General features: G+C 42.4%; 2 protein-coding genes across 2 annotated transcripts; both read left to right on the top strand.

Annotated features, from left to right (window-relative positions):
- The first annotated feature begins 639 nt into the window (after positions 1-639).
- Positions 640-8,177, top strand: LOC141800555 (NLR family CARD domain-containing protein 3-like). The gene is given in 11 exon segments (XM_074683163.1): positions 640-731; positions 855-983; positions 1,111-1,230; positions 1,632-1,704; positions 4,325-4,532; positions 4,796-6,251; positions 6,253-6,598; positions 6,649-6,872; positions 6,970-7,143; positions 7,468-7,514; positions 7,639-8,177. Coding segments are annotated over 11 exon segments (3,408 nt in total).
- An 11,277-nt stretch (positions 8,178-19,454) lies between these two features.
- LOC141801031 (NLR family CARD domain-containing protein 3-like) lies at positions 19,455-27,361 on the top strand. Its single transcript, XM_074683921.1, has 8 exons — positions 19,455-19,506; positions 22,944-23,002; positions 23,407-23,620; positions 23,884-25,687; positions 25,778-25,951; positions 26,049-26,222; positions 26,595-26,641; positions 26,766-27,361. Exons 1-8 carry the CDS (start codon positions 19,455-19,457, stop codon positions 27,302-27,304), a joined length of 3,063 nt encoding a protein of 1,020 aa, XP_074540022.1. The 3' UTR covers positions 27,305-27,361.
- Positions 27,362-27,876: the final 515 nt, after the last annotated feature.

Here is a 27,876-nt window from a genome sequence, read left to right as displayed (position 1 = left end):
TTCAGCTCATTCAGAACGCTGCTTCTCAACTCCTCTCTGGCAAGAAAAAGCACGACCACATTACCACCAGTTTTGGCGTCCCTCCACTGGCTCCCAGTCTGCTTTCGCATCGATTTTGAAATTATTTTAATTGCTTTTAAAGCCCTCATTGGTCTTGCCTCTCCGTACCTGTCTGAAGTGCTACATCTCTACTCCCCAACCAGAGCCCTAAGGTCTTCCGACCAACTGCTATTGGGGTTCCCCAGAACTAGACTTAAATCGAGAGGTGACAGGGCCTTTGCAGCAGCGGCCCCTAGACTGTGGAAAAGTCTCCCCTTTCATATAAGAGCCTCTAAACCAAAGAGGTTTTTAAATCTTCCTTGAAGGCACACTTTTTCTCCCTGGCATTTCATCAGTGAGCTCATACAAATCAAAGACACCTTAGTCTTTAGTTTTTGTACTTTTATAGTTTCATTATAATGTTTTTATATTTTTATTGTTTTTATTGTTTTATTTATGTATTTCTATGTATCTGTGTACAGCACTTTGATCAACTGCTGTACTCTTGAAGGTGCTCTATAGATAAACTTGACTTGACTGTAAAGCTTGTTGTAATGAATGAACATGTTGTTGTGTTTGTGTGAAGGTGGGTGCTCTGCTATGGATCAGAGTGAGGACAGAGAGGAGGAAGCCCCTCCATCTGAAACCCTCCCTCTGTATGGGGACGATGAGAGCCAGACCAGGGCTCAGAGGTGAGACCAGGATCTCTACCTGTCCAGGACTCATCTCCATGTTAGAGCTCAGCACTCACATCACTGCACCATCATTACTCACACTCACAGCTCTCTCAAACTCTCTCTTTCTTTGTGTTGAAGCCCAAAAAAGCAGCATAGACCAGACTCTCCTGGACCTGGACCGGCTCACAGCTGTGTGTCCTTAAAGAGTGATCAGTCTAAGGGTCGACTTATTCACTTTGAAGCTGCATTTCAGTCCGATCATCCAAAGTAAGAATCCATCTCAGCGTTATCAGAATTCAAACTTTAGAAAAGGTTGGAGTAAATTTCAGCAGAACTCAAACCTGGAGGATTTTCAGTCTTCATGATTATGCATCAGTGTTTGTGATTCTGTCAGGGTCAAACACAAGAGGCCAGACTCTCCTGGACCTGGACCCAGCTGCGTGTCCTTAAAGAGTGATCAGTCTAAGGGTCGACTTATTCACTTTGAAGCTGCATTTGAGTCCGATCACCTAAAGTAAGAATCCATCTCAGCGTTTTTATCAGACTTCAAACTTTAGAAAAGGTTGTCCTTAAAGTGTGATCGGTCCATGTTCAGACCGATCCAGTTCAAATCTTCAGAGCTGAGTGTTGACGAAAGGTGAGTGTTTCAAAGGTAACTTCCTGTTGTTGTGTGTGAAACATCTGATCCTAACTGTGCTTGGTGTTTTCTCTGTGAAGGTGAACATGTTTCAGTCTTTGTGTTTCTATCAGGATCCAACAGCAGTAAACAGGACTGGAGGCAGAAAGACCTGGACTCAGCATGTCTCTTCATGTGTGTCCTGTGTTTGTAGGAGGATCCAGCAGATAGAGTCTATCACATGAGCACTGTGTTTCACTCTGTTATAAACACTCCATGATCTTCTGTTTGTTCCTCAGAGTTCAGAGATCAGAGGCTCCCATTGGTCAGTCTGCCCAGCAGCATCACACACAGCTGGACTCCATATTGATGGTGTGTAAATGTACAAACACAGCTCCTCCTGAGCCTCAGAGCACACACTCATTCTGTTTGAGCTTTCTGAAGAGTTGCCTGATCACACTGCAAACATCATCTCTGCCTGAATTCTCTTCACACTCAGTGTTTGACTGATTGAATGAAGCCACACATTTCTCAGCTGCTCACACTCACAGGTCACAGGTCAGAGGTCATGCTGGATGCTGGACTCATACAGGCTGTTTCCAAACCGCTTACTACACTAGCAGTGCCTACTATTTGGGCTGAAATTTAGTATTCAGTATGTATGTATGTCTTTTTGATCCAGGAAAATTTCTCAGTATGCAACAGATCAGTGTACCTGGCAGACTGTTTCCCGCATTGCATGTGACGCTGTTTGTGTGGGTGTCAGGTTTCGATGAATTACCGCCATCTACTGGAATGAGTCAGCACTATAACTACAACACAACACTAATGTTATATGGTCCGTGAGATAGAAGTAAAGTGATAAGAAAGAAACACCTGTAAATATAGTCACTTACAGTTGTAAAAGAGGTGTTTACTTCTACAAATTCATTGAAGCCCTTATAAAAGACTAATAACCCCTTTTAAACCATATGTGGATTATATGGAAGTGTTTTTTCATCAGCTGTTAAAATAAAAATCCAGATTTATTTTAAGTCAATGATATAACTTTTGGTGTAAGATTAGATATCAATAATTATGACTCTACTATACTTAACAAAATATCTATCTATCTATCTATCTATCTATCTATCTATCTATCTATCTATCTATCTATCTATCTATCTATCTATCTATCTATCTATCTATCTACCTATCTATCTATCTATCTATCTATCTATCTATCTATCTATCTATCTATCTATCTATCTATCTATCTATCCATCCATCTACATTGCTATGAGTACAAGAGCGATAGAGAGGAGCACATGTAGAGAAGAGAAAACGAAACTTAAGTATCAATCTCATCACCCAAATATTGATCAATATTTTAGATTTATCAGCACACCACTACTCATAACTATATATATATATACATATAAATATATATATATATACATATAAATATATATATACATATAAATATATATATACATATAAATATATATATACATATATATATATATATATATATATATATATATATATATATATATATATATATATATATATATATATATATATATATATATATATATATATATATATATATATAGGCCTACTACAAACTACATTCACAAGTAGTATGTAGTAGGTGGTTGGTAAAACAGACTCAGACTTTGTCAGCTGAGTTCATTTCATAGAAACCTGATTTCTAGAAGACAGGAGTATCCACAGACTAAGAGGTGGAGCAGCTTTGTGATCCAGTCTCCATGCTGGACTCTGTAGACCAGTGGTCTCCAACCTTTTTGAGCTCAAGATCTCTAAACCAAACCAGCGTGAATGAAAGATCTACCTTGAGGGCTTGAAGGCTTGAGAAAAAACGGAAAACACATTATGTATTTCAAGTTTTAACTAGCCTAGATGTATGAATTAAACTCAAGTCCCTCATTTGTAAGTGTTAGAGGCTGTTTTGCTTACCTGCTGAAACTCTTTGGATGTTGTTTTGCATTATGAGAAAATGGAACTTTAGTGTTTAATACATTTTCAATCAGTGCCATTTAGTTACCTGCAGTTACCATCTGTTACAGGTCAAAGCAGCATCACTTTAAAACATCATATAAAAGACACAAGTTAGTGAGATGACTGTGACTGAATATGTCTGTGAGGGGCTTGTAGTCTGGCTCATAAGTAGTTCTTTAAGTAGAGAGTGAAGTTAGATAAATAGTGACAATTTATAAGTGTGTACATCCTACCCCAGTCTGAAAATCTGGACACGCCCCTGCACAGAGACACACAGTCACGGTGTGATATGAGAGATCTTCACTCATTAAGCTTGCAAGTTTGATCACCAAAGCTGGAGGAAAACTCCTCTGTTGATTTTTAAAGAATGAGAGGAAAGATAGACAAACTAAAACTTCTACCCCAGAGACAGCAGAAAGGTGACTCCTGTATGAGCGCAAGGAGGTTTAACGATCAGCTGATGCGAAATACACGCCAGTGCTGGAGCAAATCACTCATCATTACAGTATCCACAAACTAATTAAGATGAAGGTTAAATTAAATATAACCCACACAGAGTGACAGAGGGAACTTCTGCTTCTGCATCTTATAAATCTGGACAAGAATGGAAGTTTTCTCCACGACTCACTGGATACTTAGGATATGACAAATAATTACTGCACAGAAAACACAGGTAGATGATAGCGCGTCTGTAAACACTGGTAAATGATCATCCGAAGCTCGGATTTGATTCCCTCAAGCAACTTTTCCAGCCACGGTCTGCATTTGTCAATAATGTCCGTGCGTCAGTGTGGAACTTCATCATGCATGATGCAGAGTGCTTCATTTTTCTATTATTTTCAAGATCTACCTGGGAAGTTTCAAAGATCGACCGGTCGATCGCAATTGACGAGTTGGCGACCTCTGCTGCAGACCAGCAGGCTTTCTGTCTGTCACACATGATTTGATTTTACCTTCTACAAGTTCAACCTGACATTTTCTTCTGTTCCAGCTGCTCCAGGAAAACATCATCAGCTTCATAAAGAGAGAGCTGCAGAAGATCCAGAGGGTTCTGAGTCCAGATTACCCAGAATGCTTTGAGAGTCAGGGGGAGGATGAGGATGAAGAGCAGAGGAGGAGCAGAGAGGCCTTCCTGAAGATCACTCTGAACTTCCTGAGGAGAATGAAGCAGGAGGAGCTGGCTGACTGTCTGCAGAGCAGTAAGAGGATTTGAACACATTTAACATGATGGAAAGAGGAAATGGAGACAACATGGGAGAGATTTACATTTCAAACTCTGCTCTTAACATGACGCTCACATTTGAATCACATCTATGAGCTGTGACAAACTGTTCACAACTGATGAGCTGAAGAGATTTCAGAGAGGAGCCAAATCAAATCCATCCTGATGTCTGAAAGAAGAAACTCATCAGACTGATTGTAGCTTCACATCATTCATTACATTTCTGTTTTCTTCTTTCAGGATCTGCTGCTGCAGAGTGCAGGAGTAAAGTGAAGTCTGGGCTGAAGGAGAAGTTCCAGTGTGTGTTTGAGGGGATCTCTAAAGCAGGAAACCCAACCCTTCTGAACCAGATCTACACAGAGCTCTACATCACAGAGGGAGGGACTGGAGAGGTCAATGAGGAACATGAGGTCAGACAGATTGAAGCAGCATCCAAGACACCAGACAGAGCAGAAACTACCATCAGACAAGAAGACATCTTTAAAGGCCCACCTGGAAGACAGGAACCAATCAGAAGAGTGCTGACAAAGGGAGTGGCTGGCATCGGGAAAACAGTCTTAACACAGAAGTTCACTCTGGACTGGGCTGAAGACAAAAGCAACCAGGACATCCAGTTCACATTTCCATTCCCTTTCAGAGAGCTGAATGTGCTGAAAGAGAGAAAGTTCAGCTTGGTGGAACTGGTTCATCACTTCTTCCCTCAAACCAAAGAAGCAGGACTCTGCAGGTTTGAAGAGTTCCAGGTCCTCTTCATCTTTGACGGTCTGGATGAGTGTCGACTTCCTCTGGACTTCCACAACAACCAGGTCCTGACTGATGGTACAGAGTCCACCTCAGTGGATGTGCTGCTGACAAACCTCATCAGGGGGAACCTGCTTCCCTCTGCTCGCCTCTGGATAACCACACGACCTGCAGCAGCCAATCAGATCCCTGCTGAGTGTGTTGACATGGTGACAGAGGTCAGAGGGTTCAGTGACCCTCAGAAGGAGGAGTACTTCAGGAAGAGATCCAGAAAGAAGAAGAAGCAGGCCAGTACAATCATCTCCCACATCAAGACCTCCAGAAGCCTCCACATCATGTGCCACATCCCGGTCTTCTGCTGGATCACTGCTACAGTTCTAGAGGATCTGCTGAAGACCAGAGAGGGGGGACAGCTGCCCAGGACCCTGACTCAGATGTACATCCACTTCCTGGTGGTTCAGTCCAAAGTGAAGAGCATCAAGTTTGATGGAGGAGCTCAGACTGATCCTGTCTGGAGTCCAGAGAGCAGGAAGATGATTGAGTCTCTGGGAAAACTGGCTTTTGAGCAGCTGCAGAAAGGAAACCTGATCTTCTATGAATCAGACCTGACAGAGTGTGGCATCAACATCAGAGCAGCCTCAGTGTACTCAGGAGTGTTCACACAGATCTTTAGAGAGGAGAGAGGACTGTACCAGGACAAGGTGTTCTGCTTCATCCATCTGAGCGTTCAGGAGTTTCTGGCTGCTCTTCACGTCCATCTGACCTTCACCAAGTCTGGACTCAACCTGATGGAACAACAACAAACAACATCCTGTATCCCTAAAACCTTTGGAGTCAAACCTAAACTGGACCGTCTCCATCAGAGTGCTGTGGACAAGGCCTTACAGAGTCCAAACGGACACCTGGACTTGTTCCTGCGCTTCCTCCTGGGTCTGTCTCTGCAGACCAATCAGTCTCCTGAGAGGTCTGCTGACACAGACAGGAAGTGACTCACAGACCAATCAGAAAACAGTCCAGTTCATCAAGAAGAAGCTCAGTGAGGATGTGTCTGCAGAGCAAAGCATCAACCTGTTCCACTGTCTGAATGAACTGAATGATCGTTCTCTAGAGGAGCAGATCCAACAGACCCTGACATCAGGACGTCTGTCCACAGATCGACTGTCTCCTGCTCAGTGGTCAGCTCTGGGCTTCATCTTACTGTCCTCAGACAAAGATCTGGACCTGTTTGACCTGAAGAAATACTCTGCTTCAGAGGAGGCTCTTCTGAGGCTGCTGCCAGTGGTCAAAGCTGCAAACAAAGCTGTGTGAGTGAATGAGTGAATGAGTGAATGAGTGAATCAGAATTCATTCAGCTCATAACACTGAAAACATCTGTTTCTTCTCTTTCCATGATCTCTTTCAGGCTGAGTGGATGTAACCTGTCAGAGAGAAGCTGTGAAGCTCTGTCCTCAGTCCTCAGCTCACAGTCCTCCAGGCTCAGAGACCTGGACCTGAGTCACAACGACCTGCAGGACTCAGGTGTCCAGACTCTGTGTGCTGGACTGAAGAGTCCACACTGCAAACTGGAAACTCTCAGGTCAGGTCTTTGGCTCATCCTGTTTGAGGTCAGAGATAAATAAATAGTGATAATCAGTTGACTTTTTCTTATTGCCTGATTCTTATTCTGACCTCAGACTGTCAGGATGTCTGATCACAGAGAGAGGCTGTGCTTCTCTGGCCTCAGCTCTGAGCTCCAACCCCTCGAACCTGAGAGAGCTGGACCTGAGCTACAACCATCCAGGAGACTCAGGAGTGGAGCAGCTTTCTGCTGGACTTGAGGATCCACTCTGCAGACTGGACACACTGAGGTAAAACCAGACAACAAGTGATCAAAGCCTGAATGTTTGATTCTTTTCAGAGCAGTGATTGGAGCTGAACCAGGAAACACACAGAGCAGCGGAAAAGCTGATGGTTCTTTTCTCTACAGAAAAGTCCATCTGAGCGTTCATCCACTAATAATGTGTGTGAGCAGAAAGAAGGCAGAGGTTCTATGGTCACAGCATCAGGATGATTGAAAAGATGGAGCCTGTTTCTCTGTCACAGGGAAAAACCTAGGATCACTGCTTCATGTTGAGCAGCAGTTAGGACTCATGTTGGCCAGAAAATCACCCTGACTGTGTTTCTTCCTCCAGGGTGGACCATGGTGGACAGCAGAGGTTAAAACCTGGTGTGAAGAAGTGTAAGTGTGGAATCAGTTTGACTCCTGATGAGCAAACAGCAGACTGTCAGCTAACAAAGAATGAAGCCTTCAGGTGTGTCTGATGATAAACTGCTGCTGTGTTGTGTCTTTTTCTCTCCATCAGATTTCTGTGAACTCACTCTGGACTCAAACACAGCTCACAGAACGCTCAGACTGTCTGAAAACAACAGGAAGGTGACACGTGTGGAGGAGGAACAGTGGTATCCTGATCATCCAGACAGATTTGAGTGCTGGCCTCAGCTGCTGTGTAGAGATGGTCTGACTGGTCGCTGTTACTGGGAGGTGGAGTGGAGAGGAGAGGTTTATATATTAGTGAGTTACAGAGGAGTTAAAAGGAAAGGAGGCAGCTATGACTGTGTGTTTGGATATAATGATCAGTCCTGGAGTCTGATCTGCTCTGATAAACGTTACTCTGTCCTTCACAACAACAGAACAACAGTCCTCTCTTTGTCCTCGTCCTCTGACTCTGGCAGAGTAGCAGTGTATGTGGACTGTCCTGCTGGCACTCTGTCCTTCTACAGAGTCTCCTCTGACTCACTGATCCACCTCCACACCTTCAGCTCCACCTTCACTGAACCTCTCTATCCTGGGTTTAGGTTCTGGTCTTCTGGTTCCTCAGTGAGTGTGTGTGTTCCTCAGTGAGTGTGTGTGTTCCTCAGTGAGTGTGTGTTGTGTGTAGGACGAAGAGTCTCTTCCTCTCTACACAAACACCTACAGCTGCTGAAGAACAGTTGAGCCTCTGCACTGACACACACAAACTTCAGCTGATCCTTTGACTCTTTCTATCCTGTCACATCAGTCTGAATGTTATCAAAGAGCAGGACTGAGGAAAACTGGATCACTTGACTTTACTGATTTACATCTCTAGGCTGAAAAAATCAGACATTTTTCTTCAACATATTTTATAAACAGCTTGTCAGAAAAGTCTGAGTCAGATTCTTCAAACTGTTGAATGAAATCAATAAATCTTTTTTGTCTCTTATTTTGAGCATTTCTTCATCCAAAAGTCTCATTTCTTCTAAATGTATATATACTTGAAATATTATAACTCTATGAACATGAATCTAAAGAAAACAGAGACACAGTTTTGTCTCATTTATTAGACAAACTGTTCTGTTAAATCATGAACCAGGAAATCAATCTGACACAAACTCTGGATTGATTCTGTGTAATGTTGATTTCAATAAAGTTATGCTCAGAATTTTAATTGTAATAATCTGTCCAATTCTGTTTTAATCCCAGCTCATCACAAACCAAGTGTTTAGAAACTGACACATAATGGTGTTCCAGGCTCTTCTCAGTGACTGTTTCATATTTCTCTTTTCTCTGCTGGTAAATTCTGATCACAATAAGTTTGGATGAAGTCAGGTTCACTGCAGCGTACCGGTTTGTCTCACCTGACCTGGTACAGTTTTGTTAAGGCTGTGATTCATGTGAAGTGACCCAACATTTTACAGCTCCTTTATGCTCTAAAGCTCCCTCTATAGACAACAGCAGTTTTAGAGCAGAGTGAACACCAGACACAAAGTCATAGTAATCTCAGCTATCTCTGAGGAAAACATGCTGTGACCCCTGCTTATGTTGATGTCTCATAATAATAATAACAACAACAACAACAACAACAACAACAATAATAATAATAATAATAATAATAATAATAATAATAATAATAATAATAATAATAATAATAATAATAACAACAACAATAATAATAATAATAATAATAATAATAATAATAATAATAATAATAATAATAATAATAATAATAAATGACCATAAGAATAAAAAGACTCATATTCTGCATTTTAAAGATTAAATAAAATCTTCAAATGTAGTTACTGATTTCCTCCACAAGAGGGAGTATCCCTCATAGTGAGGACTGCTCTGGTGGACCAATCAGTCAAAAAGGGACTCACTGGTGTCGGCAAACCCCGGGAATTCCAAACAGCTCGTTTTAGAAGCATTACTAAGTACAGGTTTTGTCGTTGAATATCACGTTTTGTGGGCTGGGAGGAAAGCCAAAGACCCACAAATTTCACTAAAAGACTCAATAAAGTTTGCATTATATGGGACCTTTGTAACACCATCAAAACTTTAGGAGTAGTTACATCAGAACATCCATCCAGAGTAAACTGTTGTGCTGACAACACGACTCAACACTTTGACTGTTCTATCCATACACACTGACACCAGGACTTGTCATTCTGACGCACTGACATGTTCAAGAAATTTACTTTCAGATATGAACTAGGGACTTTGAGAAAGAGCTTTTGCTGGTAATCCATGGTGTTTTGCTATTTGTACAAACTGTGGAAATGCTCTTACTGTTTTACATTGCGAGGATGATTTGAGAAATGTACCAAAGCAACTTATAAAAACTGTTAGCGGTTATAAGGACAGGCTAAGAAGGTGTGCCCCCAGCAGAAGGAACAGCAAAAGAAAAGGTGACACTGAGACATGCTGCAACCAGACTTGTTAAAGTCATTGCAAATGGCACAAAAAGCAGAAAAAGCAGAAATCCCTGTCTCCATCTCCTTTACAAATGATCTGTCACAGATAGTAGTACCGGTATGGTCCACTAGATGGCAGCAGAGTCCTTAAACATGTCAAATTCTCTGATAGAAGAAACTGCCATCTGAAGAAAAGTAGTGGAAAAACATCTGGATCTCATGCGTCTATTGGTGAGTTTTATAGAAACTTGATCAATGCTAAAAGAGGAAAAAACAGAATTATTCCTTTAATATTCTCTAGTTGTTCAGGTACAAAGATATTTCATAAATTCACCCAACAGTAATATATGTGTGAATGAGGAACACTTAAAACTGACAAACACAAGGGGGCACTAAAGACCTTCTAGTGACAACACCACTGCCACTGTGAGCTCCTTCCTGTATGATACCTCTGCCCATCAGACCTGTTTACGTCTCCTCACCTCTGTTAATAAACGAGTAGATGAACTGTTGGCGTCTCTGGAGTGTGAAAGCTTTTATTCCAACCTGTGCAGCTGACAGCAGGGCACTGCTGGCTCCAGCAGTAACACCCAGAGGCTTCTCATCCCAGCTGAGCTGATCTGATGTGACTGAACAGGCAGCGCTGTGGTGGTTTGAGTTCAGGCTCACTTTTACCACAGGCTTCTACTGTACAGGTTTACACACTGACACACGCTGGTCACATAAACAATTTAAAAACCAAACAAGAAAAAAGTGATATTTCATCTTCAGTCTGTACATAGAGTCACACATTTATTACACTTTTATCTGAGTTTGTTTTAAAGACCCACATGCTGTCTGACTTTAATGTTTGATCTGGAGTTTTTAATTCGTTTTTATTTTTCACTGTTTATTGATTTGTCAAACCTTTATCCCGTGCTCGTTATTTGTAAACGAACATTACTCAGTGTTTTGATATTTTATTACCTCTATTGTGTTTTCTATCTTTCTTTTTTCAGTTTTTAAATTTAAGTCTGACCTCCATTGTTTCCTCAGCTCACCCCGTTTTGATTTTAATCTTTTACTCAGGGTTTTCTTGTAATCTGTATTTGCATTGTGAGGTAAGGTTGGGTCTCAAAGATTGTTTATTTAGATTATGTTGTTTTATTAGCATGACATCTGTATATGTCACGTGGTGGAAAATAAATTACACGCATTTATAACTGTATGAGCTCTCGTTGGTGAGTTAATGTCATTCAGACACTATCAGAGGTAAGAAAATGTGTTTAGATCTACAGCAAAGAATTATTTTTTGCAATGCTTTATATTAAGGTCCTGTAATAAGCATTAATAAATCCTTTGTAAGTACTTATAAGATGCTTATTAACAGTATTATTTGTTTATGAGACTATTTAACTGCTTAATAAGTGTTTGATAAGGTCATTGTAATAGTTAATACAAGACAACTTAATCTATAAGCTATATGGAACCTAACCCTAACCCTCTTTGTTTTTTGTCTTCTGCTTTTGTCTCTCATAAGCCCTGCCCCAGCCCTTCCCCTAAACCTAACCATTCAGGGCCCCATGCCTAAACCTAACCTGTGGGGCCTCACGCCTAACCCTTACAATGACCTTATTAAACGCTTATTAAGCAGTTATATAGTATTATAAACAAATAATGATGTTAATAAGCATCTTATGAGTACTTACAAAGGTCTTATTAATGCTTATAACAGGACCTTAATATAAAGCAATACCTAATTGTTTTTTATGGAACCCCAAAAGTATGAAAGCTCTTTTCTTGCCAGAAACAAAATTATTGTCACAATTTTGAGAAACTAGGTCAGAAATATGAGATATTGATTCATAATTATGACATTATAAGTCAAAATAGTGAGATTAAATTATGACTTTGGCTAACCTTTAATAAAGAGACAGCAGGCGTGATTAGTCGAATACCCCTTTGAATAACAGGGCCCCCGCCCCCGCCCTCCCCCAATATTTGTATTTTCATATGTTATGGTTTAGGCTGTCAGCGTGAAGGAACTTTACATTTTTCATGATAAGCATGACTGAAGTGATTGCAACCAGAGGTGGGCTGGGCTGGCTGCTGGGGAAGTCCCTGAATGGCCAGGATCTCCTTGTTTGTTTCTTTTTCTTTCTTCCCATTTTTCACATAGGGGACAGGAGGCTGTGGTCTTTGAACTGGTCAGCCATCAGCACATCTACAATATAATTTGAACAGCTAACCCACAAAATGGGTGTGCCATAAGTTGAAAAAAAAGTTTGTCTATATTTTGTGTGTGTGTTTAAAATCAAAGGGGTCAAGATATATTTAACATTATTTTTTACCTTCTGTACACTGTAAAATGTGGTTTTACACATTTGTTATTCTAGCACATTATTCTATGTCAATGTGACAAAAGATTACTGAAGTTGTTATGATGACTCTTGATCTTTAATTAACATCGTCTCAACAACAAAATATATTTTAACCTGAAAATGTCTGTCCAAATAAATCAGTAATGCATGTCCACTTGACAATGAAGGAGTTTGGGTGTGTGTGGGATTAAAATCTCCTATGTCATCACGTCTCTGCGAGTGCACTGTGGTAATGACTGACTTCAAAAAATGTGCATATTTTTGCTCTTAGAGCAGAGTTTTCATTGGTAGTTAGCTGTCTTTTTTTTCACAGAAACTTTTTTTATTGACACTTGCTTGTGGTCCTAATGGTCATTTACTACAGCTGAGGATCACTGCAGGGTGCTGCTGCTGCTGCACTTTGTTTCCTAATTTTCCCACACACCTTAGCTCCTCCAGGCTGTTTTGTAAAACTACAGCTTTCAAGTCACTACCCAGAATGCTTTTGTGAATTGTGACCTAAAAGTTATTGTCACCATGTGAGGGGGGAGCACAGTGGATATGAGAGTCCCTAACTGTTCTGTTCAGCAACACACTTCAAGCTAATACCCAGAATGCTTTTGTGAATTGTGACCTAAAAGTTATTGTCACCATGTGAGGGGGGAGCACAGTGGATATGAGAGCCCCTAACTGTTCTGTTCAGCAACATCCTTCAAGCTAATACCCAGAATGCTTTCGAGAAATGCAATTGTCTGTCACCACAAGATGGCAACAGAACAGTCATACTACACACTACATGCAAAAGCAGTAGGCAGTATGCAGTGCCTATAAACTACATTTACATGTAGTATGTCATAGGCAGTTTGGAAAACAGCCAGCATCTACTTTGAATGGTATCGATCAGGTGTCTGTGCTTCTTGGCACAGACACCTGATTTTTGAGCTCAGTGACACAAACTGCATGCCTGTGAAATAGATTGATAATGTCAAACAACAACCTGAAGAAGTTGCATTACCTAACAAAATTTAAATCAACAAAATGAAAGGTTAAAATAACAGAAAAGTTTATTTGATTTGAAAAGATAAATTATTTCAAACAACTGAATAAGTTAAGTCAACGAATGAGTCTAAATCAACCGAACTAAGCCAGGGGCTGACACAAGACATTTAATTTAATGAAAATAACTTTTGTTGGTGTTAGAACAACAAAATGTAATTTTTGACCGGACATACATTTTTGAGGCAGCCCTTTAAATTATATTTTTACGTTGAACAAAAAGTTACATTTACTAGTGTAGCTTTCTTCCTGGAGTCTAGAGGCTGACTTTGGTACTATGAGTTTCTTCCAAAACAACTTAAAATTCCACGATAGATGACGCCATGTCCAAATCATCCTCAATAATAACATCTATTAAAGTCTGGAAAGCTTTGGCCCTTCAAACTGTAGCTTCAGTGCAACACACATAGAAGCCCATTTAAACCTATTTATTATCTCATTATTATGACTTTTTCTTTTCTTTTTTTTCCACTTTTCCATTTTTTTGCGTAAACGGGCTTCTATACAGATGAGTTAAAACTTGGGACAGAGAAGTTAGACTTCAGGTGTGGTAGCAGTGCAGGCATGCTGAGCAGGCACGTGCAAAGGTAGGGGCAGAGGGTGCTTAAGCACCTGCCCCTTTGCCCCTTGATGCCCAAAGTGCCCTTCTGTCAAATTGATGTTTCTTTCTTTTTTTTTTTTTTGTAACTGTGCAGGAGAAAATCTGGCTTTGTTGCCCAAAAATAATGTCATTATAAATTAAATCAAAATAATCTAAATTTAGCTTGTTAGGTCACATGATCCACGACCTGCACTGACCTGACGTGCCCTGCGCTATGTTGTTTTGGCTCTGACTGTTTCCCAAAGCCCAGGTACCTTGCCTTGCCTTGGTCTGATGTGGGCGTGGGGTGGGCGTGGGCAGGCATCCACATCATCAGTCGCTGCCCAAGTGCTGTTCCAATGTTCATGTCCTGCGGAGGCACATGTCCTCTGTTTGGTTAGCATGTGGCTAATTGGCCAAGGATACACAGGTGTATCCTTCGCTACCTTGCCATGGCTATAAGTACCCAACACGCAACGCGTGAATTTGCGAAAAGGGAAAAAAAATGGAAGGAAAAGACACACCAGAGAGAGACGCTCCAGCGGAGGGACGTGGTAAATTCTAATTCAAATGTAAGTAACAACATACACTTCTGAAAATAACAACTTTTACCATGTCCACCACTTAACTCTTTTGTGAGTTACTCACTTAACTATAATTACTGAGAAGCTGCACCTGCAGAGTGTTAATGATGTGACAATAAAAAAGCAAAAAGCGTACAAAAGTGGCAGGCCTTGACAATATTTGTGGCTGCTTGAGCATACGGTCTACCTCCACGTTTGTATTTAACTTTCCAAGCACTGTCCACAGTGCAACACATGTTATATGAGACAATGTAACTCCAATTACATATACATTCGTGACAGGAGTCTGATGGTAAAAAATATGCCTTTGTAGGCTGTTCCATTAGCATCTCCTTTTGAGCAGAGGCAGAACACTTGCCTTGGATTGGGAGGAAGTGGCTTAGGAGGCACTGCCTTTCAAGGCAAGGCGAGGCAAGGTACCTGGGCTTTGGGAAACAGCCCCTGATCCAGCTGTGCCACTATCTGCAGTCACTTCTCAGGACGCGGTCACACTGGCCAGTCGTGCCGTGCCTAAGCACGCTTCAGCTGTAAAGCACGTTTGGAATGGCCAGTGTGACCACAACTGTGCCGTGCTTGAGCACGATTCCCTTCCGTGCTTTGGCACGCTCCGAAGAGGTGGGCTTCGGCACGGTTTACTTCATGCACGAGCACAAGCACACGGACAGCGTGTGCGATCCATGACGTATGATCGCTGCAAGCGCATCTCTCGACAATCATTTTAAACAAAGCGGGGGTGTTAGAGGGCTGTGTCGGGCGTAAACAACTCACCATAAGTCCAAAAGTTGTAGCAGTGCTCTCTGTGTCTCATTGTGCTGACTCTGATGAGATCGCGCTTCATGTAAACAGATGCTTCACGATGATGTAGGCGGGCCGTGCACATGTGTGATACCTGCTAGAGTCTGGTTCATATTGGGGTAGTGTGATCGCTGACCGTACTCTCCAGCTGGGGAACAGCGCTGTGGGGGGGCAATCGTGCTTAAGCACAGCACGGTTTGGATGGCCAGTGTGACTGCGCTCTCAGTCTCCAGCACTGTCCCACCCACACCACCATCTGATTGGTTACAAGCAGAACCATGGCTCGGGTAAAAGCCAATCAGCAGTGAAAGCTGTGCGCATGCAGTGATCTCTCTCTCACACACAGAACACAGGTGGGAAAAGGTCTTATCAAGTGGAGAGACTCTGGAGAGTGGACACATGTTTTAAAGGTAAGTTAAGGCACCAGACTCTCCCGAAAGTGTAATAAACATCCCAGCCCTCTACAACTCACAACTAATGTTACCGTGGACCCAATATGTGTTATGTAAACATAAGCGGCAGCTCTGTTCACTGACAGTTCCTCCAGACGTGTCTGTTGATCACCTGAATTAAGGTTTAAAATAATATTGATTTGGAAATAGTCATAGTAGAAGGTTGTGTGTGTGAGAGATGGTAGAAACTGAATGTACTCTATTCTCCCCTCCCTGAACGTAAGTGCTAACAGTTCTAGTGAAATGGGAGACAGTTGTTCTTGATTTGATCATTTATTTAGACTTAACACACAAAATCACAGTAAAACAGATAGAAAACTATATACACAGCCCAACTGAGCGAAGGAAAGTGATTCTTAACCAGCTAGCTTCGGTCAGCGAAAGTCCGCTATCTTAATGCTAATGTCAATGGAAAATCCCATTGACGGGCTGACGCAATTAGCATCATGACTATCTTACTGTCTAAAAACTTCTTAACTTCCACAGACACAGAAATCTCTCCTCTTATCAACACCCACAGGTTTATGTTTTTCTGCCTCTTAATAAAAGATAAGAAAAGTTTTAAACTGCAGACATTTAGGAGCTGCTTGTTGAGTCTTCTCTGCACAGAGTTTTTCCCTGTCTATGCTATGGAAAACATTTAAAATCAGTCATGTAAAACCAAACAACAAAATTAATTCAGCTTCATAACATGCCTGTAAACGGCAACACAAACTCAATTCTGTCCAGTTTTATTGCAGTTATATTGAAAATTTGGGAAACTTTATTTACTGTAGAAAACTTTGGCTATTTATTTTTTTAAGTTTCATTCTACTTTATTAAACATGCTGCCAAGCCTGGGAGCTGTTTAATAAACATGCTTGAAGGCATTAAATGCAGTTAAGTGTTGGAGTTTGGATTGTTCAAAATTTTTATGCCAATATTTTCACTTGGACTGCAAATTAATATTGGCTTCAAATATCGATTATCGGCCTCCTTGCCTACTAATCGGTATCAGAATTGGCCCCAAAAAATCCTTATCTAGTAAAAAACACAGACAAACAGAAAGGCACAGACAAACACAGACAGACAGAGAAAAATAAAGCTGAGAAATTAAAATAAAGAGTTGTCATAACTGCTTCATTTTTGTCCTCCAGTTTGATTAAAATGGAAAGCAAGGTCCCTATGAACAGTTTGACAGGTCAGTCACAGGGAGACATTTTCAGTGCTGTTTATCTTTGCATCTTGTCATGATCACATTACACTTGTTTAACCAGCTACTATTTCTCCCATGCTCTTTTTAGTTTCTACTCTCAGATGAATACAGCCCACTTTCAACAAAATCAGCACCAGCACCTTCCTCACCAACCCCTCAACAGAAGCTGCTCAGTGTCCTCAACCATCAGGTGAAACAAACACTACTGCTTTCCACTGGCATCTAAGAAATCTAAGAGGTGTTGGACAATGATATGGTACGTTGTGATTCTATTACATTCTTTATGAATATGGGTTGCTACAATTCAGCCGCTTAAATTGTAAGGTATGTACTTTGTGTATGTCATTTTTACTTTGTGCTCCATGTTCCCCCTTTTTAGCTTTGAGCACCTGCCCCTCCTAAAGTCTGTGAACGTCCCTGCTCCTCCTGTTGCCCCAGTCACGACTTCACCTGTGCCTGACTTGTAGTATTCACCTGCCAGTTTACCTAAAGTGCCCCCTGTGGTGATTGTTTACATGACCAAAAACAAAAACAACCTAAGTAAAATCTGCGATTGGCTGGCGACCAGTCCAGAGTTTACCCCGCCTCTTGCCCAATGACAGCTGAGATAGGCTCCAGCCACCAACGACCCTGAACAGGATAAGGGGTTAAGAAAATGGATGGATGGAACCTAAGTAAAATAGCGTATACAATTTGTATTATTCATTTATTTCAGGGTTTCCGCTACGTGTAAATGATCATGGTGCACTTCCGTGAGTTTCTTCGTAGCAACAGTCTCTTTGAGGTCTTTCAGTCTGGGTTCAGAGCCCACCGTAGCACTAAGACTGCACTGCTGAAAATAACCAACAATCTACTTTTGGCTTCAGACAGTGGTCTTCTTTTGTGCTCAAATGACAGTGTTTCCACTGACTGACCCTGGAACAGATCCCCCAAATAACCGAGAGGAGCCATCCTACTTTTTTGACACTCCTCTGTAGGGGTGCCAGACCAAACCGATCCGATCTCAGAAGGCGGAGCTACAACACTGCAGACCGTTGAGTGGTTGAAAGAATGGTCACTTCCTTTGTGACAGTGGCTGCTGTATTTCTCCTGGTAGCACACAGTCTTCTCTGTAACAAAGCTTGATTGTTCTTTGTAACGAGGAGCCACATGCCAATCACAAAAAGATGAATTGCTGGATGTCTTCTTTTGTTGCTCTTTGTTTATGTGAAAAAATATAAAATGTATCGTCACATTTTGTGGTATTTGTGTATGTTTTATTCTGATCAAATGGTATGTCTGTACTTAAAATAATTAAATGGAAGGCATAATGGCAGATGTGTGCCCTTGGTAAGGACTTCAGAGTTCATCATTAAATGATTTGTGCACCACGCCAGCAGGAGGCAGTGTGGCGCTGTGCTTCTCCCTAGGACTATCTTTGACAGCGAACCATAGCAGCGAACATTGCACTGCTTCCTCAGTCTACGGGGCGAAGCTGAACGAAACTGTACTAATATTTATGAGTCTAGACTTGTGAATGTTATTGGAAAGTGTCTTGAGATAATGTTTGTTATGATTTGGGGCTTTACAAATAAAGACTGATTGATTGATTGAACGCAAAGTCTTAGAGTGTTCCACACACTGCTGCTTCATCACATCTGACTGCTGTTTGTTCCATTAGAGGGTTATTCAGCACCATCTAGTGTCAGATAGTAGAACTACATTATGTGATCAGTGCACACTCACCGGCCACTTTATTAGGTACACTTGGTAGTACCGGGTTGGACCCCCTTTTGCCTTCAGAACTGCTTTGATCCTTGGTGGCATAGATTCAACAAGGAACTAAAAACATTCCTCAGAGTTTGGTCATATCGACATGATAGCATCACACAGTTGCTGCAGATTTGTCGGCTGAACATCCATGATAAGAATGTCCCGTCCCACCACATCCCAAAGGTGCTCTATTGGATTGAGATCTGTGGACTGTGGAGGCCATTTAAGTACAGGGAACTCATTGTCATGTTGAAGAAAGCAGTCTGAGATGATTCCAGCTTTATGACATGGAGCGTTATCCTGCTGGAAGTAGCCATCAGAAGATAGGTACACTGTGCTCATAAAGGGATGGACATGGTAAGTACCAATACTCAGGTAGGCTGTGGACTTTAAACCATGCTCAGTTGGTACTAAGGGGCCCAAAGTGAGCCAAGAAAATATCCCCCACACCATTACACCAGCAGCAGCAGCCTGAACCGTTGATACAAGGCAGGATGGATCCATGCTTTCATGTTGTTGAGGCCAAATTCTGACCCTACCATCTGAATGTGGAGCAGAAATCCAGACTCATCAGACCAGGCAACGTTTTTCCAATCTTCTTTAGTTCGGTTTTGGTGAGCCTGTGTGAATTGTAGCCTCAGTTTCCTGTTCTTAGCTGACAGGAGGGTCACCCGGTGTGGTCTTCTGCTGCTGTAGCCCATCTGCCTCAAGGTTGGATGTGTTGTGTGTTCAGAGATGCTCTTCTGCAGACCTCGGTTGTAACCAGTGGTTATTTGAGTTACTGTTGCCTTTCTATCAGCTCCAACCAGTCTGTCCATTCTCCTCGGACTTCTGGCATCAACAAGACATTTTGGCCCACAGAACTGCTGCTCACTGGATGTTTTCTCTTTTTGGGACCATTCTCTGTAAACCCTAGAGATCGTTGTTGGTTAATATCCCAGTAGATCAGCAGTTTCTGAAATACTCAGACCAGCCCGTCTGGCACCAACAACTATGCCACGTTCAAATTCCCATAAACCATCTTTCTCCCACATTCTGATGCTCAGATTGAACTGCAGCAGATTGTCTCGACCGTGTCTACATGCCTAAATGCAGTGAGTTGCTGCCATGTGATTGGCTGGTTAGAAATTTGCATAACAAGCAGCTGGACAGATGTGCCTGATAAAGTGGCTGGTGCGTGTATAATCTGAGACTGACTGGATTTCTGGTTAGACCAGTTCTGACGTCACTGTGAAGTTATGAGGATGTGACAGTCTCCTCAGGCGAAACGCACACAGACTCCAGGACTGACCAGGGACAAAGTAGCAGCTTCTTCTCTTCACACCTGAAGCTGAGAACTGAACTCATTCAACAGGTGAGAACCCTTCAGAAAAACCTGTCCCTGTTTGAGGATCAGGATCACTGAGCTCTCATAGAATAGAATAGAATAGAATAGAATAGAATAGAATAGAATAGAATAGAATATTCTCTATTGATCCCCCGCGGGGGAATTTTTTTTGTCACAGCAACTCACAAAAAAACAAAGTGCAGTAATGCAATAACAATAAAAATAGAATACGATTATGGAATATAAAATTAGAAATTTGAAGAAATATACAGAAAATATAAGAAATATAGAAAAGTGGAAAAATATTACTATTTACATATTTATATAGGAGTGAGAAAAATAAATACAAAGGATGGTTCTTGAAATGAAAATTTACAATGAGTACTGGGACGGTGAGCAAAAGACATGTATTTATTGAATGCTTGATGTCATTCTGGTGAGAGTTCAGGTGTGTGTGTTATAGAGTCTTATTGCAGATGGGAGGAATGACCTCATGGTGCTGGATCACTGTCAAACTGTAGAGATTTTTATGGATGCTGACTGGCTGTTTGAAACCTGTTGAGGAATTTCTCTGTGAGTTAAAGAGCAGTGATTTTACAAAGATTTATCTGTTTTATAGTTTGTGTTTGAAGAGTGGAGTCAGCAGCAGTTTCATCGTAATCTAAAAAAATCAGTGTAAAAATGCAGGGTGTGTCTAAACCGGTCTGACAGCCTGGATCAACTCAGCTCAGGTGCTGTTTTTATTAACTGTTGAGACTCTGAAGTGAAAGTGTGGATGAATAGCTCAGAGGTCAGATTTCTTCCAAAACTGACACTAGCCACATTCCCATTACGTCTAGAATTGCACAAAACCTAAATATCACAATAAAAAATGTTGATGGAAACACCAATTTTTATTTATTTATTTATTTATTTTCTTTTTAAAAAGAAACCTCTCAAATTTTTGGTTGTGAGTGTGTTTGAGTGGGAGGACAGGTGAGCTGGAAATGATGATTTTTATTCAGGGTTTTGTTCTGCCTGTTTTGAGTTAGCGTAACAGTTTGACAAGAGAATAAAAACACTAAAGTTCATGAATCATCATCATCAGTGTCTGTATGGTCATCACACATTATTATTCTCAAGTTGTGCACATTTCTAGTCATAATGGATACACCTACAAGATGCAAGTTTACTTTACCCAAACTTCAGATAAATCACTTTTACTTTGTGAAAAGGTGTAATGAAGACGCAGCTACTGACACTGTTTCTTTAAAGATGTCAAGTTTCTTTTCAGCTGTGCAGTGATCCCAACTCAAAAAGGAAGACTAAGCTGCCCAAAATAGATTGGATTTTACTCTTGAAGGATAAAAAGTTTTAGTTTTGAATTTCTCAGGGAGCACAGCATCTGGCAGGTGTGTAATGTGAAAGTAGGTAAACCCTACCAGAAGGAAATCTGCGCTTTTAAGCAGTGAAAGATGATGGTTATATATCGGCTTACCATTTGAAATATTTGCTATCTCCCCTATTTAGCAGCATGAGGTGATCATTGATATTAAAAGTCCTCATTTATTTGTTTATTTATCTTCATAACTGCACGTGACCATTTTTATTTGATAGAAAATAACCTACTCTCTCATTTATTTCTACTTACATTCAGCTAGTTTTAAGGGTATTTTTCTAAGTCATTTTAAACCTGTCATCAAACTTGTAGTTTGACTTGACAATAGACCCTTTAACCCCTTTTAAACGACCCCACACACTGGGGGATTCAAACAGTGACTCTTTGTAAACGTGTGTAAAACTGTGTTATATCTTATTGGTCATTAGAGTGTGTTTATGGAGTTTTTTCGGGGGGTCCTCAGATCCTGTTTTAGACTCCAGCTAGGTTTGATTCAGTCTGTGTCATGCTCCTGTGATAAAACAGAACTTCTGTGTGTCCTGTGCTGGGAGGCTTGTTGTAATGAATGAACATGTTGTTGTGTTTGTGTGAAGGTGGGGGCTCTGCTATGGATCAGAGTGAGGACAGAGAGGAGGAAGCCCCTCCCTCTAAAACCCTCCCTCTGAGTGGGGACGAGAAGAGCCAGACCAGAGCTCAGAGGTGAGACCAGGATCTCTAACTGTCCGTGGACTAACATCACTGCACCATCATTATTCACACTTTCAGCTGTGTGTGTGTGTGTGTGTGTGTGTGTGTGTGTGTGTGTGTGTGTGTGTGTGTGTGTGTGTGTGTGTGTGTGTGTGTGTGTGTGTGTGTGTTTTCTTCAGCAAAAAGCGGCAGCATGTACCAGGACCAGGACCCAGCTGTGTGTCCTTAAAGAGTGATTGGTCTAAGTTTGAACCTATTGACTTCAAATCTGTGCGTCAGTCTGATCGTGTAAAGTAAGAATCCATCACAGCATTTGATCAAACTTTAGAAAAGTTTATGGTAAATTTCAGCAAAACACAAACCTGGAAAATTTCCAGTGTTAATGTTTGTGATTCTGTCAGGGTCCAACATGAGAGACCAAACCCAACTGAACCCAAACCTGGACCCAGACCTGGACCCAGCCAAGTCTCCTTAGCGAGTGACGACTCTATGAACATACGCCATGATTTCAAATCTTCAGAGCTGAGTGTTGATGAAAGGTGAGTGTTTCAAAGGTAACTTCCTGTTGATCCTAACTGTGCTTGGTGTTTTCTCTGTGAAGGTGAACATGTTTCAGTCTTTGTGTTTCTATCAGGATCCAACAGCAGTAAACAGGACTGGAGGCAGAAAGACCTGGACTCAGCATGTCTCTTCATGTGTGTCCTGTGTTTGTAGGAGGATCCAGCAGATAGAGTCTATCACATGAACACTGTGTGTCACTCTGTTAGAAACACTCCATGATCTTCTGTTTGTTCCTCAGAGTTCAGAGATCAGAGGCTCCCATTGGTCAGTCTGCCCAGCAGCATCACACACAGCTGGACTCCATATTGATGGTGTGTAAATGTCCAAACACAGCTCCTCCTGAGCCTCAGAGCACACACTCATTGTGTTTGGAGCTTTCTGAATGCTTTCCTGATCACACTGCAAACATCATCTCTGCCTGAATTCTCTTCACACTCAGTGTTTGACTGATTGAATGAAGCTGCACATTTCTGAGCTGCTCACACTCACAGGTCAGAGGTCAGAGGTCATGCTGGATGCTGCTCTCACACAGACTCAGACTTTGTCAGCAGAGTTCATTTTATAGAAACTTGGTTTGTAGAAGACAGGAGCATCCACAGACTAAGAGGTGGAGCAGCTTTGTGATCCAGTCTCCATGCTGGACTCTGCAGACCAGCAGGCTTTCTGTCTGATTTTACCTTCTACAAGTTCAACCTGACATTTTCTTCTGTTCCAGCTGCTCCAGGAGAACATCATCAGCTTCGTAAAGAGAGAGCTGAAGAAGATCCAGAGGGTTCTGAGTCCAGATTACCCAGAATGCTTTGAGAGTCAGAGGGAGGATGAGGATGAAGATGAAGAGCAGAGGAGGAGCAGAGAGGCCTTCCTGAAGATCACTCTGTACTTCCTGAGGAGAATGAAGCAGGAGGAGCTGGCTGACTGTCTGCAGAGCAGTAAGAGGATTTGAACACATTGAACATGATGGAAAGAGGAAATGGAGACAACATGGGAGAGGTTTACATTTCAGACTCTGCTCTTAACATGACGCTCACATTTGAATCACATCTATGAGCTGTGACAAACTGTTCACAACTGATGAGCTGAGGAGATTTCAGAGAGGAGCCAAATCAAATTCACCCTAATGTCTGAGAGTAGAAACTCATCAGACTGATTGTAGCTTCACATCATTCATTACATTTCTGTTTTCTTCTTTCAGGATCTGCTGATGCAGAGTGCAGACGTAAAGTGAAGTCTGGGCTGAAGGAGAAGTTCCAGTGTGTGTTTGAGGGGATCTCTAAAGCAGGAAACCCAACCCTTCTGAACCAGATCTTCACAGAGCTCTACATCACAGAGGGAGGGACTGGAGAGGTCAATGAAGAACATGAGGTCAGACAGATTGAAGCAGCATCCAGGACACCAGACAGAGCAGAAACTACCATCAGACAAGAAGACATCTTTAAAGGCCCACCTGGAAGACAGGAACCAATCAGAAGAGTGCTGACAAAGGGAGTGGCTGGCATCAGGAAAACAGTCTTAACACAGAAGTTCACTCTGGACTGGGCCGAAGACAAAACCAACCAGGACATCCAGTTCACATTTCCATTCCCTTTCAGAGAGCTGAATGTGCTGAAAGAGAGAAAGTTCAGCTTGGTGGAACTGATTCATCACTTCTTTCCTCAAACCAAAGAAGCAGGACTCTACAGGTTTGAAGAGTTCCAGGTCCTGTTCATCTTTGACGGTCTGGATGAGAGTCGACTTCCTCTGGACTTCCACAACAACCAGGTCCTGACTGATGGTACAGAGTCCACCTCAGTGGATGTGCTGCTGACAGACCTCATCAGGGGGAACCTGCTTCCCTCTGCTCGCCTCTGGATAACCACACGACCTGCAGCAGCCAATCAGATCCCTGCTGAGTGTGTTGACATGGTGACAGAGGTCAGAGGGTTCAGTGACCCTCAGAAGGAGGAGTACTTCAGGAAGAGATCCAGAGATGAGGATCAGGCCAGTACAATCATCTCCCACATCAAGACCTCCAGAAGCCTCCACATCATGTGCCACATCCCGGTCTTCTGCTGGATCACTGCTACAGTTCTGGAGGATGTGCTGAAAACCACTGAGGGGGGACAGCTGCCCAGGACCCTGACTCAGATGTACATCCACTTCCTGGTGGTTCAGTCCAAAGTGAAGAGCATCAAGTTTGATGGAGGAGCTCAGACTGATCCTCTCTGGAGTCCAGAGAGCAGGAAGATGATTGGGTCTCTGGGAAAACTGGCTTTTGAGCAGCTGCAGAAAGGAAACCTGATCTTTTATGAATCAGACCTGACAGAGTGTGGCATCAACATCAGAGACGCCTCAGTGTACTCAGGAGTGTTCACACAGATCTTCAGAGAGGAGAGAGGACTGTACCAGGACAAGGTGTTCTGCTTCATCCATCTGAGCGTTCAGGAGTTTCTGGCTGCTCTTCACGTCCATCTGACCTTCACCAAGTCTGGACTCAACCTGATGGAGGAAGAACATTCAGCATCTTCTGCCTTTAAATCCTTTAGAGTCAAACCTAAACTGAAACACCTCCATCAGAGTGCTGTGGACAAGGCCTTACAGAGTCCAAACGGACACCTGGACTTGTTCCTGCGCTTCCTCCTGGGTCTCTCTCTGCAGACCAATCAGAGTCTCCTGAGAGGTCTGCTGACACAGACAGGAAGTGACTCACAGACCAATCAGAAAACAGTCAAGTTCATCAAGAAGAAGCTCAGTGAGGATGTGTCTGCAGAGCAAAGCATCAACCTGTTCCACTGTCTGAATGAACTGAATGATCGTTCTCTAGAGGAGCAGATCCAACAGACCCTGACATCAGGACGTCTGTCCACAGATCGACTGTCTCCTGCTCAGTGGTCAGCTCTGGGCTTCATCTTACTGTCCTCAGACAAAGATCTGGACGTGTTTGACCTGAAGAAATACTCTGCTTCAGAGGAGGCTCTTCTGAGGCTGCTGCCAGTGATCAGAGCTGCAAACAAAGCTGTGTGAGTGAATGAGTGAATGAGTGAATCAGAATTTATTCTGCTCATATCACTGAAAAAATCTGTTTCTTCTCTTTCCATGATCTCCTTCAGGCTGAGTGGATGTAACCTGTCAGAGAGAAGCTGTGAAGCTCTGTCCTCAGTCCTCAGCTCACAGTCCTCCAGGCTCAGAGACCTGGAACTGAGTAACAACGACCTAAAGGATTCAGGAGTCCAGACTCTGTGTGCTGGACTGAAGAGTCCACACTGCAAACTGGAAACTCTCAGGTCAGGTCTTTGGCTCATCCTGCTTGAGGTCAGAGATAAAGAAATGGTGATAATCAGTTGACTTTTTCTCATTGCCTGATTCTTTTTCTCACCTCAGCCTGTCAGGATGTCTGATCACAGAGAGAGGCTGTGCTTCTCTGGCCTCAGCTCTGAGCTCCAACCCCTCACACCTGAGAGAGCTGGACCTGAGCTACAATCATCCAGGAGACTCAGGAGTGGAGCAGCTTTCTGCTGGACTTGAGGATCCACTCTGCAGACTGGACACACTGAGGTAAAACCAGACAAGAGCTCAAAGACTGAATCTGTTTAATATTTTTCAGAGCAGTGATTGGAGCTGAACCAGGAAACACACAGAGCAGCAGAAGAGCTGATGGTTCTCTACAGAAAAAGTCCATCTGAGTGTTCATCCACTACTAATGTGTGTCTTTCTCTGTATGTTCCTCTTTTTCTTCTTCTTCTTCTTTTCCTCCCAGGATCTCCACACTGTCAGAAAAAGTGACAGAGTGATGGAGACAGTTGGCTCAGATGAGTTTCAGCCTGTTTCTCTGTCACAGGGACAAACTGAGGATCAGTGCTTCATTTAGAGCAGCAGTTAGGACTCATGTTGGACAGAAAATCACTCTGACTGTGTTTCTTCCTCCAGGGTGGACCATGGTGGACAGCAGAGGTTAAAACCTGGTGTGAAGAAGTGTAAGTGTGGAATCACTTTGACTCCTGATGAGCAAACAGCAGACTGTCAGCTAACAAAGAATGAAGCCTTCAGGTGTGTCTGATGATAAACTGCTGCTGTGTTGTGTCTTTTTCTCTCCTTCAGATTTCTGTGAACTCACTCTGGACTCAAACACAGCTCACAGAGAGCTCAGACTGTCTGAAAACAACAGGAAGGTGACACGTGTGAGAGAGAATCAGTCATATCCTGATCATCCAGACAGATTTAACATCTATCCTCAGCTGCTGTGTAGAGATGGTCTGACTGGTCGCTGTTACTGGGAGGTCAAGTGGAGAGGAGTGGTTTATATATCAGTGAGTTACAGAGAAGTTAAAAGGAAAGGAAGCAGCTATGACTGTGAGTTTGGATATAATGATCATTCCTGCTCTCTGATGTGCTCTGATACAGGTTACTCTGTCCTTCACAACAACAGAGTAACAGACCTCCCTCTGTGCCCGTCCTCTGACTCTGGCAGAGTAGCAGTGTATGTGGACTGTCCTGCTGGCACTCTGTCCTTCTACAGAGTCTCCTCTGACTCACTGATCCACCTCCACACCTTCAGCTCCACCTTCACTGAACCTCTCTACCCTGGGTTTGGGTTGTGGTCTCTTGGTTCCTCAGTGAGTGTGTGTGTTCCTCAGTGAGTGTGTGTGTTCCTCAGTGAGTGTGTGTGTTCCTCAGTGAGTGTGTGTGTTCCTCAGTGAGTGTGTGTTGTGTGTAGGAGGAAGAGTCTCCTCCTCTACACAAACACCAACAGCTGCTGAAGAACAGTTTAGTCTCTGCACTAACACACACAATCTTCAGCTGATCCTTTGACTCTTTAATACAAAAATCTCATTTCTTCTAAATATGTATATATACCTGAATCAGAATCTGAATTTTTTGATCCCAGAGAGGAAATGTAATTTCAGTTACATCCCTTTCATGACATATAAGAAAACGAACATGGGAAACACAGAAATGGGATGAACCTAGGAGCTGCCAGCTACCCAGTGCCCCTTTGCAATAGATATGAAAAAACAACATTGGGTGAAGAGAGGGGAAAAAAAGGTAAATTCCAGGCTATTCCCAAAAGGGGGTATAGTTTGAGATGGAGAGCAAAAAACACCTTAGCACATAAGCACAGGATAAACGAAAACTCAAAGACTTGCACAAATGTCACAGCCACAGAGCCACAGAGGGGCGCACATGCAGCTTTACTCGGGCATGCGTGCCT

Source organism: Halichoeres trimaculatus, unplaced genomic scaffold (assembly GCF_033239565.1).
Source record: "Halichoeres trimaculatus isolate MK-OKI-2021-1 unplaced genomic scaffold, fHalTri1.1 fHalTri1_scaffold_12, whole genome shotgun sequence".
Classification (NCBI taxonomy): domain Eukaryota; kingdom Metazoa; phylum Chordata; class Actinopteri; order Labriformes; family Labridae; genus Halichoeres; species Halichoeres trimaculatus.
The sequence above is the reverse complement of the archived record's forward strand: the minus strand, read 5'-3'. Positions and strand labels throughout refer to the sequence as shown.